At 39.4% G+C, this 21,471-nt stretch overlaps 1 protein-coding gene across 2 annotated transcripts; it reads right to left on the bottom strand.

Annotated features, from left to right (window-relative positions):
- Positions 1–11,835: 11,835 nt before the first annotated feature.
- On the bottom strand, positions 11,836–19,426 carry LOC308387707 (homeobox protein CDX-1-like). Of its 2 annotated transcripts, XM_080867956.1 has the most exons (4): positions 18,769–19,426; positions 14,263–14,373; positions 13,576–13,724; positions 11,836–12,700 (listed from the first exon to the last, which is right to left on the bottom strand). In XM_080867956.1, exons 1-4 carry the CDS (start codon positions 19,394–19,396, stop codon positions 12,455–12,457), a joined length of 1,134 nt encoding a protein of 377 aa, XP_080724082.1. In that variant the 5' UTR covers positions 19,397–19,426; the 3' UTR covers positions 11,836–12,454. The 2 variants fall into 2 exon arrangements, with proteins under 2 accessions (XP_080724082.1, XP_080724083.1); XM_080867957.1 differs by lacking the exon at positions 14,263–14,373.
- Between the last annotated feature and the right edge of the window lie 2,045 nt (positions 19,427–21,471).

The following is a 21,471-nucleotide window of genomic DNA, read 5'->3' as shown; positions in this document are numbered from 1 at the left end:
ACGTGGACGCCATGTTGGTCTCTGAGCTGCTGCTGAGACATGAAACATTTAAAAATCTTCACACATGCAATAATAAATAAACCAAATATAAAAACTGTCGACTTTATTCCGTGTTTATCAGCTGCGATACATTCTTGGAATATCTTTTATACGCAGGTGTGTGTTTGTGTCTGTGACTCAGAGCAGCACAGAATCAGTGTTTGTGGTTTTTATGTTGTTTTTTCCAACATAAAATGATTTTTGCTGTAATTCTGTTATTGCCTTTATTGTGCTTAGAGTAGACCACACTGCTCTACATATTCCTCCTCACTGTTTGACTTTTGAGGTTTATTTTATAAGTTTTGTAGTAGTTTAGTCTTAAATCATAAACTATAATTTTTTATAACTTTATACAGCAATAATTTGTGGTCTCCTATAAAAAACAGTGCCGGCACGCTGCTGCAGTGTATATGACTCTCACATTAAAGGCAGTAAAATCCTAATAAATGGCTGTGAATCATGTAGACACAACAATATTATAAACTTCACTTAAATGAAATTGTTGAGCAGATAAGGGGACACACTTAAGCGTCGTCTATCTGATGTAGGCTAATGGGGCTGCGCTCGTTTACTGTATGATGAGCTATAATTGGAGACAACAATGTGTCTGACTGATAGACTCCAATCACTGTTCATAAAACCGCTCGTTTCACCTGAAGACAGAAACACAGACAGTAAATGAAACGATATAAACTATAACAATCTGCCACTGTTTCTTTTTTTAGCGAGTTTAAGAGTTTGTTCTGTAATAATATTGAATGTGTAGCAGATATATGTGTATGTCTTTATGTGAATCTAAGTGTAACTATGAATCTGCTGTTTACTTTATGTTTGTATTTCAAATTCCTTTTTGAGTTTGACGTTTATTTTTCTCTATTAAATATTTGTGTTTTTTCCTGAACTTTAAAATTGGGTCAGAAATTATTATTGAATTTTTTTTTTGATTTTTTTTTGTCTTGAAACCAACATATTTATTTTCTCTGTTTTTCTATTTTGTATTTGTGATCAATTTTATTTTTAAGTGTTGTTTTATGTTATTCTTTGTGTGTTTTCCTGAATTTTCACGTATATTTATTCAGTTTTTAAAATTGTATTTGCCCTTACATTAATCCTATAATCTTCATTTCTTCATGTTTTTTGTAAATTTATTTGCTGACGGATTAAACTGGGAACATTTTCTCAGTTATTCTTCATACATTTTGTTTTTTTGGTCTTACACTCAGTAGATGAGACTGAATTATCATGTGATTTTATGTTTTTGTTAATGTTTCTGTACAAACATGTGTAAAAGTAATGTAGTGAAAACACACACACACACACACACGCACACGCACACACACTCCATGTTGAGAATATCATCGGATGCGTTTCACGGAGCTGCTTCGGGGGAATACCGGTAGTCCCCATCATGTCTTCAGTATTATCTTACCTTTACAGCGCACTACCGTTCCTGCACTGCTCCTTTACGACTCCACTGTTTATCCACAATCAATGCGGCCAATACAGGGGCGTATTAGGGGCAGTAAGTATATTGTAAATGAAAGTTTATGGTAAAATGGCCCATAAACACGCGGCTGTATAAGTCTGGATGAGCTGCTGTGAGAGACGACTCCCTGAAGGATTATAGACGCTGGCGAGAGGCTGAGAGTTATTTGCTTGTTTTGTTGTCTTTTGTTGCCTCTGCTGACAGAACGATGCAGTAAACATCTTTCACTTGCTGCAAATGTTTAAATTCGCCATCATCGAGTCGTTTCATCAGCGTTAAGCCTCGCTTGAAGACTTTCAGTGCGAAGTCGCCGTCGGCCTCCCGCCTGACGGATTTGTTCAAGGTCAGCACTGTGCGGTCTCTCTGGCAGCCATTTTGTTTAGAAGAGATAAAACGTGTCCTGAAATGGCCGCCACCCCGCTCAGATCATGACGTTGTCACTGGTGATCGGAGGCGTCTCTTCTCAAACACACCAACCGTCACCAGGAAGCGCAGAACAGAGCTGAAAGCTCGTTTGGAAACAAATGAAAACGAGAGAAAAAAAAAGTTACGTAAGTTCAGGCCTCGCTGTCGTCCGCAGCCTCGGCCTTTCAAGTCCTCTGACTCGCTGCCAGGTGAACATTTGACCTCAGTGATAACAGACAAGGATGTCGTTCCTCATTAAAAGAGCTCACAAACAGCAGTCGGCCACCAGGCCTCCGTCATAAAAACACTCCTCCCCAGTGAATAGTTTCACACTCTTTAGGTAGAAAATCATGTGGTGGAGCTGCGTTCTCAGCTCAGTCATTTTAGTCTTCGGCTCGCCTACCTTTGCATGATGTGCAGCTAAGAATAATAATAATGAATCTTCTGCTGGTTCTTGTCTCAAACAAGCTAACATAGCTGCTTTCTTCTGATTGGCCAGCTTCCACAAGCCTACAGAGGGGCATTTTTCACCCTTTAATATGAGCCACAAACAGTTTTTATTATTATTAGTTTTTGTTATTTAAAGAAGTTTAGTCTGAGCAGGAGTCAAGAAATGCTCCGCGTCCACACTCTCGTTTTCAGTCGTTTTCATCCGCACTGAAAATGCTGTTCCTGTGCTGCACATGGATGAAACGTAAGACGATTCGACCTGCGTCACTTCTGTCTGCCGTTTATTTACTTTCCAGCTCTTTGGAGCGTCGCGGCAAAATGTCGAGGAAAAGCACCGGGTTTTATCTGGAGCTTGTACAAACTGATATTGATCTTTAATCTTTAATAGGGTTGTCAAAACTGAGCACAAACAAAAGAACTGCTGTACAATGCTGTCCGCCATCTTAGTTGAATTGGTCACATGACTGGATCATATGACTAAAAGGTGTCATCATTTTCGAAAGCCTCCGTTTCTGCTGTCCACACTGCGATGTGAAAACGGCGTGGTTAGGCTAACATAAACACCTTCTATCACAGGCAAGATGGAGAAGGAAGATTGAAACTGCCAAAAACAGACCAGCAGGCTCGGGCGAAGAAGTGTTCCTGCACGCCGCTGTGGGTTAGTCCTGATCCCGAGCTTCACACTGGAACATTTCCCAGCTGACAGTTCTCAACATGTGGAGTAAAATTACATTTTAAATTTAACTGAGTTTTATTTATACTGCACTAAAGGCGCCTCAATGTGCTTTTTATTCAGAATCAGAATACTTGTAAAGTAGACCCTATATATATGACCCCCTATGAGCAGCACTTTGGTGACAGTGTGAAGGAAAAACTCCCTTTTAACAGGAAGAAACCTCCAGCAGAACTAACTCTTCCTCCCACTGTCTTATTTTCTTTCACTTTGAGCAGATCCAGTCACATGACTGCACGTCTGCTTTACATTTGCCCATTTCCATCTTTATTATCCCTTAAAGCTGAAACAGTGGACGTGGCCCTCATCAGGCTTCAGGCACAGTTTGGATGTCTGCATCTCCACATGTCCAGACTCTGGCGGTGAATCCTCCACTGATATCAGAGCTCATCGTGCGTCCTCAACAAACATTTCTGTGTCTCTGTGGTGAAGCCATTTTTATGGCGTCCACACCCTAATAAACTTTATGGCAGTGAAGAGGCAGCGGCCGAGCAGCTCTGCTCTCATTACCCTCTGTTTACCTAAAAATGAGACACCGCCACAGCTGTTGCTATTAACAACACGGATCCACTCACTTTCTTCCTTTACAGAAGAAAAACACTTGTAAACACGGATGAATCTTTTCACCGTAGATTTAGAAAGCTTTGAATCGTTGTGTGATTGTTGTATACAGCCGGCCTGCTCATTCACCTCTGAGTTTATCTTTCATCTGATCACTTTTATTAGCCTGTAAAACATGCAATTATGAAAGTTTGTGTTGCATTTACCCCTTTCCTGTTCAAATACAAAGGTGTTTTCAGTGCAGAGACAGTCACAACACAAACGAGCTGCCACGCAGCGCTTAGGTTTGCTTGGATTCACATTTCATCAAACTGGTGCTGTTACATATCATTCAGTTTGTACCTCATTATACATTATATATATATTGCATCTTTACAGCTGCCTTCAAAAAGCAGCTCTGGTCTCTGCGGTTTCCTCTTTCAAGGGTTCATTTTTACTGTATTGTTTAAATTCTCAATGCAGTACTCATTGCATCATGGGGATTCCCATGATGCAATGAGTATTTCTTCTTCAGTCACCTTTCTCACTCACTATGTGTTAATAGACCTCTCTGCATTGAATCATACTTGTTATTAATCTCTGTCTCTGTCTTCCTTCTCTCACCACAACCAATCACAGCAGATGGCCCCGCCCCTCCCTGAGCCTGGTTCTGCTGGAGGTTTCTTCCTGTTAAAAGGGAGTTTTTCCTTCCCACTGTCGCCAAAGTGCTGCTCATAGGGGGTCATTTGATTGTTGGGTTTTCTCTGTATATATTATTGTAGGGTCTACCTTACAATACCTTACCTTGAGGCGACTGTTGTTGTGATTTGGTGCTGTATAAATAAAATTTAATTGTACTAAGGATTAAAGTTTGCGTTATTAGGGGCGTGGCCTCTTTAACTGAAAGGTGTATGACACAGGTGGCTGCTGCTGGCTGAAATTTTAGGATTTTAATTTAGATGTTACTGAACACTAATTAGCATGGATCTGTGTGATGCTAGCATACAGTCTATGGATGCAGCTTGATAACCAAGCCGGCCAGCATCAGCTGATAATAACACTCCACTCTGTCATCCAGATGTGGTCACCTCTGGCTCTGAAAACCCACCATGGTGTCAGTTGCTCTAGTTGAGGCTTCAGAGTTGGATGCTGCAAATGAGTGTACATAATCAGGGTGGCTACATCCATCGTTTCTACACCCTCTGTGGCTGTGGTTACAAGATACTGTAGTTCTGAAAAGTCTTTATTATGTCAGATTCCTGTCATGGCAGAAACAACATAGCTTTGTGTGATTTAACATTTACCGCTACCTTTGTCATCCGAAGGTGAAAGCTGCCTGTTAAAAGAGTAAAACCTAAAGTGTAGTGGGTGTCCACACTTACATCGACTTATTATTGACATTGTATGTTTTTGTTGGCTGTGTCACAGTGAATCATGTCATGTGTGGGCACAGTCCTATGTACTCTCATTCCAATACTGTAAAACAGTAAGACATTAACTCGGGTTCTTTTTATTTATGTTATTGTGACATCTTATTTATATCCATTATAACAAAGTAAAGTGACTGCCCTCTGTTGTGCAATGACAAATCAGATAATCAGATGATTATCTATTGTTGTCTTTGGTCTATTTCTCTTTGCAAATGACCAGGATATAAGTCTGCTAAATTTTAAGGAAATGTTTTATTTTCGACTACCTGTGTTACTGTTGGTCTCCCACTATTGATGCATGGACTAACATAACACTAACAACAGGATAGACCCCGAGTTCTAAAAATCTGGTAATAAAACACTTATTTGAAGGTAATTTAGGGTAATTTTACATAGATTTGGCAGCTAGACAGTAAAATCAGAATTGACATTTCATTAATTAACTATGACTGAATGATTTTAGGCGTGTTGTTTAAAATCTCTACTAAAGTCCTTTGAAGAGATCATCATTCTGCAGCGGGCAGAAAAGCTTATTGATCCACTGCAATTTGCATACAGGCCTTGTAGTGGCATTCAAGATCACGTTATTAAATTCCCTGTATCATAATACTATCCAGCCACATCTTTAGCTGATAAGCTTCTTAACCCATTTAAACTTGATTTTAATCTTCTCAGATCTCAGTGTGTGAGAGTCAACGGCTGTTTTCAGCTGAATTCTTCTACTGGTTCACCACAGGGATGTTGTCTCTCTCCCATATTATATATTTTGTACACTAATGAGTGTCGCAGTACACAGGCTAACATGCATTTCACTGGTGTGATCAGTCATTTTTAAAGATTAACACCCTGAAAACTAAGGACCCCATCCTGGATCCCCCCCTCCCCCCATCGTGCACTATCAGTAGTAAATGGTGCAAACATTGAACTGGTGGATAGTTCTAAGTATTTGTGGGTAGTTCTCAATAAGGCTCTGTGCTTTGAGCCACATTTTACTGCTACAGTGAAAAAGGGCCAACAACGACTGTACTTTTTAAGGAGATTGATAAAACTTGGGCTGTTCTTTTTTTATATAATACAATGTATGTCTTGAATATGAGATTGTTTGCTAGAGTGCACTAGGAGTCTGGCTGCAGCATTTCGTATCATTTTTTCGTACTGCAGTTTATCATGAGTGAACTAAGTGGAGCTGGGACTGTCTGTTATCTCTCCTGAATTATAAGTGAACTTGCTGTTGATTTCTTCCCTGATAAACTTAACTGTCTTCTTCAGAAGAACTGCTGTTGGCATGCTCACTACTCTGTAATAAGGTATATTTTTATTACATTGCAGAATGACTGGCCTTTATTACTTTGCATGCCATTACTTAGACTTTCAATTCTTTTTAGAGTCATAATAACAATTTTGAGATGCTGATTGGAGAAAAGATAAAATATGCCGTCAGGCTGACTAAAGTTATCCAGTGTTTTTGTTCAGTGCAAGATGGCAAAATCTGCATTTCCTTAAATCTGCTGTTATTAATCATTTTAACATTGATTAAAAAAAACTGTTTGCCTCTGTATTTTTGCACATTAGCACAAAACAAATGTTGATGTTACACTCATTATAATACCTTCTTACACCAATGGAAAAATACAAAATGATTATCATAATTAATATTCCTGTTGACATTGTTGTGATTTATGCTTTACGTTGCAATTCAAGTTGATTTTTCAAGCAAAGATGCCAGCTAGACCACTTAGAATTCCTCTCAGTGACTTAATAATCTTGATTAACTGTGGAAGTGAACACTTAACATCACTTTGTTTGGTGAGTGTGACAGTCGCACAAACCTCACAGCAGAAATAAACATATTTAAAGCCCACTACAAAAAGCAGCTTTGGTCGCTCCATTCATAACATCTTTATGGGAAGAAGTTATTATGTATGTTTGTATGCTCCCTATCTCCTCCTAGACAATCGTAATGAAGCTTTGCGACATTGTCAGTGCCAGCGTCTGTTTGGCATATACAAATATTTTGTACAATTCCTACTACTATATATGTATTTGCACATTTGAAGGTTCAACTTAGCCCTGAATAGTGACCTCATGACTGACTTCACCTCACATTTGCTGACAATTAGTATTTGTTGCTGTGTTCATTTAGTTAGTGCATATTCTGCATTTATTATGCTGCTGATTGTTGATCAAGCTGTTGAAAGAAGCCACCATAAAATGCTTAAAGTCTAGAAAACAGGGAACCACAGCAGAAAACAACGACGCTGGTATAAGAGGACAAGGTTTGGGTGAGCATCATCATGTCACAACGTAACTCTTTGGATATTAAATCTTCTATATCAATGTATCATGATGTTACAACATGTATCTATATTATTTTAATACATTCTTCATTTTACATATTTATATTGTTCAACATATGACATCTAACAGATTTGTTACAGTCTTACAATCAGTATTGCTCTAGTAAATCTCCCAGGATACTGAACTTATGAAATTCTGTGTAAAACATCATCTACTCGTGGCCTCAAGTTCAAGATAGCTCTTTACCTGTCACCATTATCACCACACACACACACACACACACACACACACACACACACACACACACACACACACTGCTGATAGTCTCTATCAGAGCTAAGATAGGAACATTGTTGAAGGTAAAATGATCTGAGAAGGACAAAGGTCCAAGTATGGACGCACAAACACACACACAGCAGATAGCAGGATACTGTGCTCTGTTTGCCTAGTGTTCCTCTCTGCCCTTTGGACACCACACCTCAACTGCTGGATCAGTTAGCAAATACGTGTGTGTGTGTGTGCACGCAACTATGTTGGCTTTGAGACCCGAGTTTACCACTTGACCCTGAAAGATGGTTATTAAACTACAATGATAACCTAAAGCACAAAGGGATTTGGATGGAGTGGGTGCACTCTGACCATTGTGTGGACGTCCTTCTGAACCGAAAAGTATACCTCATCCAGTTTTCCTTTCCACAGTAATAAGAATGCAAAAACTGGATACCAAAACTAAAGCTGTACATTGTGGAAGAACGAAGCCCCGGTGTCCAGGTTGGTTGTGAACATCAACACATGGAAGATTTTCAATAATGTCGCCTCACCAACATTCATCCAAAGTCTGCAAGGACGATGTTTACTCATCAGCTCTAATTATTATTTAATGTTGTGATAAATTGTTTTAAATGCTGCTTATCCGAGTCAGCTTCCTTTATTTTTGTTGGTGCTCAACCTGCAATTTAAATCCTTTTAAACTGAAGGAAATCAAACATGTTGGAGGTTCTTTTAACATACTCAAGACCTCCCAGTTTCTGTTTTATAGGGGGAGCCTGTAATTTGATTTTGTTCTCTAGTTTGGATCTTGGTACTGGACAATACAATTACACAAACTTTCCTTAGAGTCAAGGAACCTAAAATACTTAAAAGCTAGATTTCACAACATGTGGAATTCCTCAGGGCTCCGTCATTGGGCCTGCTTTATTTAATACGCACACTTAGATTGGGTGGGATTTAGGTCAGAAAGAGGCTCTATGCAGGTGAAAAATATTATTTTATAAAAATATTATAAAAATAATATTTTTCTTGTGGTATTTTTCATATTCACATCTGTTGTAGTTGCAGGTGCCATCGAGAGAGGGTGTCCCGTTGTAAATATTTAATATTGATTAACTGAACTGAAAGACCCGAATAAATCTAGAAGCACCCTTCAGTCTTTTTCGGTACAGCCTTACTGTAATACATGTTTGTTTGATTGTTGCCTTCAAACACTTCTACACATTCAGGAGTTAAGCAACCAAACTTAGCACACAGGTAGATCTTCAGCCCCTGAAGGTTGTTATTCATATCAGATATTACATAATCATCGCATTGCATAGTAACAACCTACAAATGAGCTAAGAAGACCCACGTGTGCATTTCAAAACTTCTAACACCTATGAAGAGCATTACATGATTTTATTTTCATAATATTGATGTCTTATGACCACATCACAGCAACCTAACAACAAACTAAAACCACAGGCGAAACACTGCTGTAGCGTGGATGTGTACCAGTGAGGTTTAAAAGAAGTGAAATTACTTTCTTGTGATCAGCTGCAGCCCATCATGTTACACCCAGTTATTTATCAGTGGTGTTGACTGCACAAGACTTTTGCTCTTTGACTTCAGCTTTAAAGCAGCCCTTCCTCCCAGTCAACATCCAGGAAAAAAACGACAGCAGTTCTGCCAAGAAGCACTGCCTCGAGGACAAACTCCACTGTAACACTCAGGCGTTCTGTTTGTCTGGAAAATACATTTCTTTAACATTATGCTGCTTTTCTAATTATGTGAATGAAAAAAAGAGATCATCAACCTCTTATGATAAAGCTTTTCCTTTTTAATAAAAATTACATTTGAAAATATACATGTGATAAAGTCTGACAGGTGAGATCATAAACATTTACAAGACATTCACTGTATGTAGAGCAGAACAACAAAAAAGATTTGACTGATTTTACTCACTCATACCACTGCTTCACTCATCCATGTGCCACTAAATAGGTTTACAAGCACTAAAGTAACCAGATTAGTGAAAGTAGTCCCATCTGGGCCTTATTCTGGAGGGATGTAGCTTCCTGTTCTGATATCATGTTAGTATTTTGTCTGTTGAAGTCGACCGAAAAACAGCTTTTTCTCACAGTGTCTCAGTTTAATAGTCTAAAGTCAAGTAAAATCCTTGCAACTTCTGAAATGTGAGGACTTAAAAGTTTTTGTTTTTGTCACGTATCATTCTAAAGTGAACAATTTCATTAAAAAAGAGAAAAATAACCCACTCAGTGCTGGAAACCAGCTCCAGGTGCTGCAGTGACCAGGAAAATCAGGTTTAACTACCATACACAGAAACCAGGATTGCTACTTTCACAGCTTTATCCATTACAATCAGCATTACTGTAACCTGGCTGACTAAATCTCTGTCACCTGAAGAAGATCCTGAGTGAACTGAAGACACTGGGCCTTTAATATGCTAACAGGTGATCTGCTGGACCCGTTTCACATTACAAACATGTTGCTTTAACCCTTTGGGCCACCAGCCAGTAAAACAACAAGAAAAGCAATCAGTTCATGCTTCTGTTTGCTTCCAGAGACTTTGGGGTACAAGTTTAAAGTGGACCCATTTCATCTGCAGTGGTAGATGTTCATGTTAAACATGGACACCGTCAGCAGGCTACCAATCAGAAGAAAGTGTGCTTTAAAGTTGGAGGGCACTGCACCAAGGCCAATCGGGAATCATTGTTATGAGCCCTTAATGAAGAAAAGCTCTAACAGAGCTCGAGAATAAAACATGGAGCTGGAAATGAACATAATCCACTTTAACGAGACAAAACACACCCAACCAAAAAACAAACAAATTACAGGATCTATTTAGAACATTGGGTGGCGTCACTTCAGTGACTTTCTTATATCTTAAAAAGAAAAACACACTTAATTTAGTAAAGAGTAAGGAATCCAAGGCTTCAGTGAAACAACAGTGCAAAGACCCTGAAGAGACTTATGAATGCTAGATTTGTTTTGAGTAGTAAAACATGAGCTGATCACATGATGCAAAAAGAGTGAATCAGGGTCAGTTTGATGACATCGGAGCTGATGTGAGGCTAAGAACCAAACCCCATGAAACAAAGGTTTCTGTTGAAGTGGGCACCAATGCCTACGGAAGTCTCATTTAACCTTCTCATGTACAAAGCTCAAGTCTTAAATAAAGACAAAACTTTCCTGGTTGAAAAATCAGTTCAAAATATAAAAAAATATTTGATTTTTTTAAGAAGCACGTGGACATAGAAATGTCTCAGGACGAGTTATTCCACTAACATGTTAAAAATAAACATCCAAAAATCCAGAATCTGCTCTCAAAATCAGAATTTCATCCTGTGTGTCACATCTAAATCTCCTGAAATATTGATGGATGGCAAATTTAAATAAATGGTTACTTCTTGGTATAACTGACTGAATATGAAACTCTGCAAGACTACAAGTGTCTCAGAATTTGGAGTCCAAAGTAAACACATTTGATTCTACTCAAGCAGCTTGTAAAAACTTTTCTATAACTACTTAATTTCCAGCTTTAAATTAATTGAACAGGCTGAAAGTAGATGGTCCCTAAAAATCATCATGAAGAAAGCTGCAGAAAGACATGCAAACACTTAAGCTAATAGTTTTCTACAGTTGTCCACGTTGAGTTCTACATGTTGTGAGTCGTGAACTTCCCTGAGCTCAATATCTGGACTTTGTCCACTGTGTTTGAAAATTCCAAATTTCCAGCTTCAATTAAATGCAGCATTAAACTGGGTGACACTAAAAATGGACTCAAACTAAAGGAGCACTTCCTTTTAAGCAATCATGGTGCCATATTCATGCATTCAAAAACATAGTTTTTGAAAAAAGATAGTTTTTGAATTCACAAGCCGAGTTCAGCAGCAGCTCTGGCTCGAGGGTTTTAAGCTCACACAAAAAAGTTGTCATATTTAAATTAGCACGAAATCCGAGACAGTTTTATGATCAGTAACATCGGGGCTGTCGCTGTGAGGAACACCAGCTGTTTCCACACCTTGTTAGTTCATGCTACACTCATAACATTTATAGTTTAGTGTTTGGATCAAATAAGAAGATTTCACTCTAACAACATTGAAACAATATTAAATTGAAAACAAACTTCTACAAACTTAATATAATTTGAAAATACCCTCTTTAAAGTATATTTAGTGTTAAAAAACGACTGTTTTCCACACTGACGGTACAGTTTGTATCCTGTATCTTCCTGCTGCAGCTCTTCATAGAGCTAAATGAAATATTTAAAACACTATACTCACGAATATTTCACAAAAAGAAAGAAAGAAAAAGGAGAGAGACTATTCTGTGTGAGAAGACAATGCACACAAAGTCAGCATTATATTTAGTACCTCTGTTATTTTACTCGGGCTTTTGTTTAAAGAGTTTGAAAAAACTTGTTTTATAAATATCAATTTGCAGTGATGAGCTCAACAGCATCTGTCACAGGTGAAAAATGTGTTTTTCCCCAAATACAGAGCTCCACCCACCACAAAGTTAGTCTTGGACATCGAATGGTTGTCCTTTAATGACTGACCAATCCTTCGACAGATGGAAATCACCTGCAGAGATTCCTTTTTGTTCAGATCCAATCACAACAGGGAATTATTTGATGGACTGGAAGTTGTTAGCAAAATGTCTCATTGAGATTTCTCTGATTTTCAGTGAACTTTAGCTTTAAGAAGGCAAACAGCAATGTGCAGGATGAATGTCTCAGTCTGTAGTTCAGGATTTTTAGTCCACATCCCGAAGTCAGTGTCCAATAAAACATCGTCCTCAGTACTCCTCTTTGATGTTCAGAGCTAGAGAAGGAGACACCAGCCCGTTGCTCCCACTGCTACTTGTCACCATCGCGACGTTGCTGCTCCCGTTTGCATGGAGGCCATTGCCTCCACCTCCTCCGCCGCTGCCGTTACTGCCGGTGGGAGGGGTTGGCGTAGTGGTTGAGGAAGCCGGCTGTTGGAGTTTCTTCTTGTTGATCTTGCGCTCCTTTGCTCGCCGGTTCTGAAACCAAATCTTTACCTGGGATAGAAAAAAGGTCGGACATTGTTTACAGATTAACATGAATTATTCAAACACTTCCAACTACTGCACGTTTTTTTCAGTAACATATTATTGTTTCTGCACGATCAGTAAGAATTTGAACTAATTTGAGATCTAACTTATAATTAGTGACAGCAGTCTGAGCTCTGAAACCTAAGATTACGTTTGGGAAAAAACAAACAGTTCTTCAGTCTTTGTTCTCTGATTGCAGACACTCTACGAGCATCGCAATTGAGGACTTTAACAGTGTTAAAGGCTTCGTTCTTTTTGCTTAACCCTGGAGAACCCATGGGGTCAAATTTGACTCGTCTAACGTCTAAGCTACAGGAGATGCCAGAATTAAAAAAAACAAAACACCCCCCACCCAAAAAAACCTGCCCAATGGTCAGAAGCCTCTCTGAGTGTCTCTACATCCATACTGCTTTTGAAAACTGCAGTTTTTTCCTTTTTAAATTGGATCCAGTCTGACTAATTAATCACCGAATGTATGCAGATGATACAGTCGGTTTTGTGTATATCAGTTCTGAACAATAAGCATTATTTACAGGCTAAAGATCCAGATGTGACACCTTACTTGTGTTTGCCTTAGTGTCAAGAAATGAAGAAGTGCATTAATAAATCCCCTCCTACCCAGTATCCTCCCAGTGCCGAGATAAATGCGAGGGTTTATTGACTTCACCTTTAAGTTGTGCAGTTAAAACAAAGGAGAATCTCAATTGTTTTCTTCATACTTGACAAAATCTATATTTTGACATAATGTCAGTGCAAAAAATCATCGTGTTTGTTTAAAAGGACAATCAAATATTTCAGTGGTCTTTCTCAGTAACAGGACAAAACATTTAGCTTTTGTGTACCTGTCTCTCTGACAGACTGAGTGCCGTGGCAAGCTCCGCCTTCCTTCTGATGGTGATGTATTTGCTGTAGTGAAACTCCTTCTCGAGCTCGAGCCGCTGGTGGTCGGTGTAAACCACTCGGTATTTGTCTTTAGTTCGTGTCTTTCCATCTGTAAAACAGAAACAAAACATTTTTTAAAACTTTTTATATGAAAAGCTGAAGTCTCTTCTGCAGGACGCGCCCCCTGCAGGTAATCACTGCAAAGTTAAAGGGGGCTCACGTCAGTTTAACTTTTCTCGCTGCATCACTCAGCTCATGCTGGATTTGTGCAATGTCAGCTGAATTTCTGAAGCAGTTTTAGCAGAAAGATGAATAATTTAGCTACAATTAGCCAAGCTACAACATATATTTACTTGTCAAGTAATCACATTACAACTACTCCAAGTCCCATAAAAGCATATTACTCTGTTAGAGGCTATTCCTCTACATAAGCAGTGTGCACTGAAGTCATAATTTATATGGCTTCAGTGCACACAGGACATCTCACACCTCCATGTTTAATCATCTGCTTCAGCTACACAAAAATCACACCATCTATTAGTGTGTAAAAGTGTGAATGAAGCGTATGTAGTGGAAGCATTTTATATTATGTGCTATAAACCTGTGAGAAAAACTGCTGTAACCCTGATGGAGCTGCGTGTTCTTACCATGACTCCTGCATTCAAATTGACTCCCCGCCTCGGCTGCATTTGCATAAAACAGAGCCCTATCTGCTTTTATTCCTTTATGGTCCCGGAGTTCGTGTGTTACTGTGAACGCTGAAAATGAAACGAGCTGTTCAAACATTCAGTTAAATATTAAACTTTGAGAATTGGTTGTATACTACACTGTTCCCCCACCTTAACTCAGGTGCCTACATTACCCACAATGCAAGTGGACTCCCAAAACACCCAAGAGCTTAAAGAGTGCTTTTAACCAATAAGTCAATGGATCCCATGAATAACTCACACAGTTAGCTTATTTATTTGCAAACACTTCATATTATGCAATGCATTATTTATGTTATTATTTTCAAAAAAGAAAAAGAAAAAACCCCTGAAATGATTCACTCTTATGTAAAAAGATTACACAACACAATAGTTGTTGATGTGTCTCAGAATCAGGACAAAAAGATCAAAGGTTTGAGTTTTGTATGTCGACCTCGAACACCTCGTGACACCTGCTGTGAGAAAAGCACAGTGAAATGTAATCAGTCGTGTTTAGGCAGTAAAGCCTGGTTCCTTTTAGTCAACACAAATATACTCTGTTACCTACATTTGTTACTTTGTTACTTTAACTGTCAAGAAATACATAAATCTTAAGGTCGTGCTGTCTGTTATGAAAAATGATGTATTCATATCTAGGAACTGTGGTGGAGGGGGAAAGAAAAACAAAGAAAAACAAATCAAACATTTTCATTGATGGATTTTGAGAGAATGGGCCCTGACGGAGGGTGAAAAACAAAAGCCCCCAAACCTCCTGAAGATTAAACCAGAGACTGAAAGTCATGCCAAAGACAGATTAGAATTTGTCTCTTTGCGATTTTCCATTTCTATGTGAATGTATGTGTGCACATAACAGCAAGACGGTTGTGTTAAAGTTAATTAAAAAGGCCTTCATGGCTCTTTAACACGCTCTGATTCAATATTAACACTAAACACACAACAGCTCAATAAGCAGCGTGCCACCCCCGTCTGTGCTCTAATCGCTCACCGGGGCGAATTAAAACTCAAACATTTTAGTTTGAGAGGGAACATCTGTCTGAACTTTAGAGTTTCTGCTTCATTTGTTGGAAAGTAAAAACCAACAGTTTGATTCTCCTTCAGCTGATAAAGAGCCGAGAGAGCGGAGACGCTAATGAAGGAGCGTAAATCAAAAAGACAGAGAGGTTTACTCACGGCACAGACTGAGCCAAAGATGGGCTTTCAGAGGCACCGACAGCTAAAACTGATGAGCAAATACAAGAAAAATAAGGACTTTTTGCTCATTTCCTAATTTCTGCTTTAACGAAACCTGGTTCTGATTCCATGTGTGCTTCTTGTGGATGTTAACTCACAGTTATGAGACGTTGTATCTACAACAGGGAAACTGATATGACTCTAAACAATATGGAAATGTTGGAAAAAGCAAACGAGTCCAGGTCTGTTTTTGAAGGACAATCCACACAAACACTAAACATTCACTCTAAACTTACAGCCAATAAGAGAAAAGTACTGCATTTTATTTTACAGCTTCTATTGCAGAGTTACAGCTGATTACCAGGAGTAAATGTGCAGCTCTTTACTGTATTCTTACATCTTATTATTAACAGTAAATTCCTGCAAATGATGACCTCATCGTTAAATGCTCTAATGCGTGTTTTCCCATGTAGCAGTTTACTATAAAACTACAGCTGAATACAGCTCAGATTTCACTCCAAACACCCGTCGAGACTCCGTGGATGTAAACCACTATTTTATTGTTATAAAAGTCAACATGCATACAGAAGAGTCTTGCGTTTAAGCGCCGCACGCAGCCGTAAAACATGAAAATACAAAGAGTACGGGAATAAAACAGCTCCCCAAGTCTCACCCAATAAAAACAGAAGCAGTAAATTATAATAATAAGAGTACAAAACTAAATATTCACATCCACAATAGAGTAGAAGATGAAATTAACTTAACCAGTACCTGAGGAAAGTAGTTCATATACTCAGAGAATGAAATGAGATCTAGTGGAGGAATGTAAGATTCACCTGACTGTTTGTTATCCCCTCTCTGTCACTGGCAGAGTCGAAGCGTGAGGTCATTTTTAGTGGTTTCTCCTGTATGTCATGTGCACCTCCAGTTTTGGGATGTTCTTACTGACAAAAATGTTGACTCTTGCAGGATGGCGGTTAATCAGATGTTAGTCTCACTGATGATTTTAGCTTTAAATACATCTGAAAACAGCATCATCTGCATCAAACTACTGTTCTTTGGGCTTTTTTTAGCTTTTGAAAAAAGCCCAAAGTTACTTGCCAACAGCTGCAACTCTCACTCGCCTAAATCTTTCTTTACCGACCTGCACAGCTGCAGACTTCCTGCGGTGGCGGCAGGTCAACAGAGGCCAACTGTTACCTTTGAGTTGGCTTCATGTTCAGAAACACCTGATAGTCCGGCTCTAGCTCCCCAAAGAAAGATGCTTTATCCTCTAAGATTACTTTTTTATTTCTCATTTATATGTAAAATGAAAAACACATATTTAAGTTAAAAGATAATAGAGACTATAATTATTAATTTTTTTTACCAGAATCTATCAAAATCAGAGAGCTGTGTTCAGGCTTTTCTTTGTGATGTCTCTAAACCTCTATATTAACAGGACCCTTTACGATAAAGAGTTTTTAAAAGGCTGCAAAACAATTATCCAATATAAAGTAATAAATGATGTTTAAAGTCTGTTGCAGTGCCACTTTTCATGTATATGAAATAGGGAATCGGGCTCCCTACAGAACGTTTTCTACACCAGATTCATGCATTTTTTATTAAACATTTTAATCACCTGTGGCCCCCGCCTCCCCCGTTCTGTGCCACCCTGCTGTAAAATTCCTGGATACACCCCTGCTTAAAATGGACGGTGGTTAACCTCTTACTGACCTCTCATCTCTGCAGGTTTCTAACAAATCCTTTTTCATGTCCATCACAAATGCAACTTCAGGTCATTTCAGGGAAATAAAGCTGAAGGTAGTTTTTAGCAGGTGTGTGAAACACAGGGCGTATCCCAAACACTCAGGCAGATCTTACTGACCCTGTATTATTTTATATTAGGAAGTAAGATTAAAAAAAGAAAAGGAAACTCCTCCCGTGCACCAGTCAATCCTGCTGTTCAGTTTGATTCACTGATTTTATTGCTTTTAATTATTATCACTAAAAAACGCATTATGAAGCAAGGCTGAAGTTATTTAACAATCATTTCTTTAGAGCTGATAAGATGTTTTGTGACATGTAAGAGCTGCAGAAACCGCGGAGCCTGAGCCAAATTCACACTTCCCACTTCAAAGTGGGAACTATCTTGTCGGCTCTTGTTTTCTCCGCCCAGGGACAAGCGGAGGACAAAGGCCGAGCTCAGCCTGCCCGGAGTCACGACCAGCGGGGCGCATTTACATTACAAGGCTTCAAACCGGCTTCACACGTTTGATCCGGAGACAGGCCGGGACCCGGTGGGAACGCTTCAGCCGTCATGTCCTGACAGCTGCACCAACTCATTCTGCAGGTTCAAACCTCCACGACGAATAAACATCGAGTACCAGTCAAAATCGGTGCAAAGAAGTGAAACGTGAAGAAAAGGTTTCAAAAATACTCTGAATGGGACGAATGGAAATATTGGGCAAGAAATTTAAAATAAAATAGCGGCAGGAAATCAAATTAAGCCGAACTGAGGTGAAGCTGCGTGACATGGTGATATATGGAGCTTTTAATCTGAAAGTCTGAAGGAAACCAAATCATTAAAATAATGACAGCGGTTTAAAATAAATCCATAAATAGAGCGTCAGTGATGAGGTTCAAATTTAAATTAATTAAATTAAGTTCCAAAGTGACGACGATTACATCCAGATAATAAAATAAAAAACGATCTGGGAAATTATTCAGGAATAAATCTGCATAAGTAAAAGGGGAAAACGGAATTTAAGTAAATATAAAATTTAAGCCTTACAAACGTCAATTATGCGGATTAATAACGTTTAAATCATTTTTTACTGTGAGCACGAGTGGCTACATGCAGCTTATTTAGAATATGTATGAAAGGAAAATCATCTCGTCATAAGGAAAAGAAACCATTATCAGGATCATTGCTGCTGAACTTTAAAGAGTCAAAAGGAGGGGCTCGTTTGTCGTTAACCAAACTTCATCTCAGGCCGATCAATCGATTATAAGCGTGTTTCGTGCCGGGCGGCCGCTATCTCCAACCTGAGTACACATGTGCAGACATTTGAGTATCACTGCGTCTCATATCAGCCTCATATTAAAATGTCAAACAGACTGTTGGAGCTCGGTTTGCTTCAGGAATAAAATAAACCACAAGCAGCTGAAAAGTGACGAGTAAGCGGTTAAAGGCGAAACCATGAGCGGGTTAAAGGTAAAAACCTGGCTATTGTTGGGGTGTTCGTTAGCAGGTACATCAGCGGCATTAAGAGGGAACAGGTGTGGGGGTCTTACTGGGGTTGCTGGGCGGCGCGGAGGTGCGGATCCACTCGTACGGGGTCCTCCTCCGCGGGGAGCCGGGGGACAGTGGCCCCGCGGAGGCGTTCAGGGAGGCGGGGATCAGCGCAGGCGGCTGGCCGGGGAACTCCGTGGGCCCGAATCCGAGGGTGGTGCCCACCGCACCGGTCACGGAGGAGGCCGCGGGAGGCGCGTAGGGATGCGAGGACCAGTCGTCCCGCGCGGGCGGAGGAGGCGGGTATGCCGGGCTCCAGCCACCGGCCGCCGGCGGGGCTTGCTGGGCCGGGTGTTGCTCGTTGCCGATGCCGTGGTGGTGGTGGTGGTAGGAGGCGAAGTCCGGGTACTGCGGGGGGGCGGGCACCGAGAAGTTCTGCGGGCTGAGACTCAGGCCCGGGTGGCGCGTGACCGGGTTCTGGTGCGGGTACATGGCGGGGTCCTTGTCCAGCTGCAGGTAGCTCACGTACATCTTTCCAGGTGAGGGGACTCCCTCAGCATAATGCGGATCCAGCCTGCCTCTCTCACCTGGTCTGCAGGTAAACTTCAATCTCTGAGTGCGCGCGTGTCTACCTGTCCACACCTCCACCTGCTCGCGCTCTCTCTCTCTCTCTCTCTGTGCCGTCTCCATCAGCTGCCCGTTAAAAACTGCAGCAGTCACATGTTCACTTTTATTGCTCTTATCTCCCTCCCTCACCTCTCCTCACCACCCTTACACGCTGCCTCTCTTCCTCTCGCGCTCTTCTTCCTCTCTTCACTTCCACCCACTCCTGCTCTTCCTCCTCACATCATCCTCGTTATTTTAAAACTAAAACCTCTTTCTGAATTAAACCCTGATAAAAACTGAGACTCCACAGCAGGTTTTTCCCACACTCACCTCCGCCTCCTCCCGTCCCAGGCTCCTCTCTATCGGCCTCCATTTGCATGACAGTCCGCTGCTGGACTTCAAAGGCCTCCATCAAAGGGACGGAGACCATCCGACAAAATGATAGAAAACAGCTAATATGTCCTCAGAGAGACGGCAGACCGAGCCATTCATCATTTTTTAATCATCACACTTTCAATATGATCTTTTCTTCAGACACGTTTATTTAGCGAGCTTGAATTTCTTTTTCAAAAAGCTGAAATTTAAATGGAAGAAATCTTAAAATGTGAACTCGAACTGAGAAAAAAAATCTGATATCAAAGTGTTTATAATTAAAATGCATGCAATTACAATCTAAACATATTAAATATCAAATAAATAAACTCATTAAAGGTTTAACAAACAAAAGACTTTGTAAATCATCAGGCTTTAAACGTTTTTGTAAAAATGATCCATTTCTTGATGAATTCTACATTTAAGGGGAAACTTTTTCTTCATGTGGACAAAACGTATAAAGATCATGAACGAAGCATTTCAATTTTGGATTCCTATTTTGTTTAATCCGTATGAAGAGAGTGTAAATAAAACATCATCTGTGTTCATCAAAGTATTTAAAGGGTTAAACTATTTATCTTGAGTAATCAGCTGATCTGTTAGGAGGTTAATATTGATCATGTTCCTCTGATGCCTGTCAGTGAGACACATTTCCCTCATTTTAGTCTCCAGATTTAATGATTTCTAATAAATGATTCAAATCTGAGTATTTCACAGGCAGATGAACAGAAGCAGCTTTTCGCTTTAGGTTAATAATTTTTTTCTCTGTCAAAGTTCATATAGTGTTTATTTGTGCAGCATCATTCAAATATAATAACTAAAATAAAACTGTGTTTAAAAAGAGGATAACTGGACGAAAAATAAAATAACTAATATTTACAGGTCAAACACATTTTTCCTTTGTTTTATTTATTTATTTATTTATTATTCTCAAATTTGTGTTTTTAGATGTTTTCATCTACCGTATATTTTAATGAATTACTCATATTAATATTATACCTTTGAACTTAAGAAATTATCTGTTGCAGTTCATGTAAAATATGAAATGAAATGTGGAAAAGATTAAAAAACTTTTTACTGTTTTTTAAAAACGTTACTTTTTACTTCAAAGTACAAATAAAGTTAAAATAAAATGAATCCCAATCTGTCAAATTTTGTAAGAAACCGTTTCATATTAAAATCAAGTATTTTTTCATTTTGTTTTTTCAATTTAGTTTAATTTAACATGGTTTTATAAATATAAATAATATAAAAGCAGATTAAATATATTTTACTCCATTTAATCTCAAACAGAGAATAAAAAAATAGAAACAAGAATCTTAAATGTATAAAAATAAAAAAAATGCAGCTGTGGAGGAAAACGGGGTCGATAAAGGACACATCCAGGACAAAGGAAGGAGGAAGGTCGAGTGGAGGTCAGCAGCAGCTTCGTCTCCTTCCTGATCTGAAAGTAAAAAGAGGGCTCGACCGTTTCACAGCACGCTGACAGAAGCTAATGCGAGGCTTCAGTGGGTTTAAATATCTTATAACATTAAAGTTTGGATGATTTGTGGAGCTGCAGTGTAGGAGAGGAGGAGAAACTCTTCGCTCATTTTACCCTGGAGACGGTGACGATGTTTGATCAAATAGATTTATATGTTTATTGAATTATTGTAGCCTGTATACAAAAGAAAGAGAGGGGCGTAGCCACGGTGACAGCACTCGCTGTCACATTTTGAGGCGTCAGCGTTGCTGTTTTCGATGCTGCCATGTTTGATTTTTGGAGTTAGAGGTTGAGCATATTTGGA

Source organism: Rhamphochromis sp. 'chilingali' (assembly GCF_963969265.1).
Source record: "Rhamphochromis sp. 'chilingali' genome assembly, chromosome: 19".
Classification (NCBI taxonomy): domain Eukaryota; kingdom Metazoa; phylum Chordata; class Actinopteri; order Cichliformes; family Cichlidae; genus Rhamphochromis; species Rhamphochromis sp. 'chilingali'.
This window is presented reverse-complemented; position numbering and strand designations above follow the sequence as displayed.

Bases quoted from the DNA above. Each gene is read 5' to 3' on its own strand.
- LOC308387707 (XM_080867956.1), bottom strand. From the start codon at position 19,396: ATGGAGACGGCACAGAGAGAGAGAGAGAGAGAGCGCGAGCAGGTGGAG. The intron at 14,374-18,768 runs GTAAGACCCCCA...TTTCATTTTCAG, and splicing joins CGCGCCGCCCAGCAACCCCA to CGTTCACAGTAACACACGAA. The intron at 12,701-13,575 runs GTACACAAAAGC...TTTCTATCCCAG, and splicing joins TCAGTCTGTCAGAGAGACAG to GTAAAGATTTGGTTTCAGAA.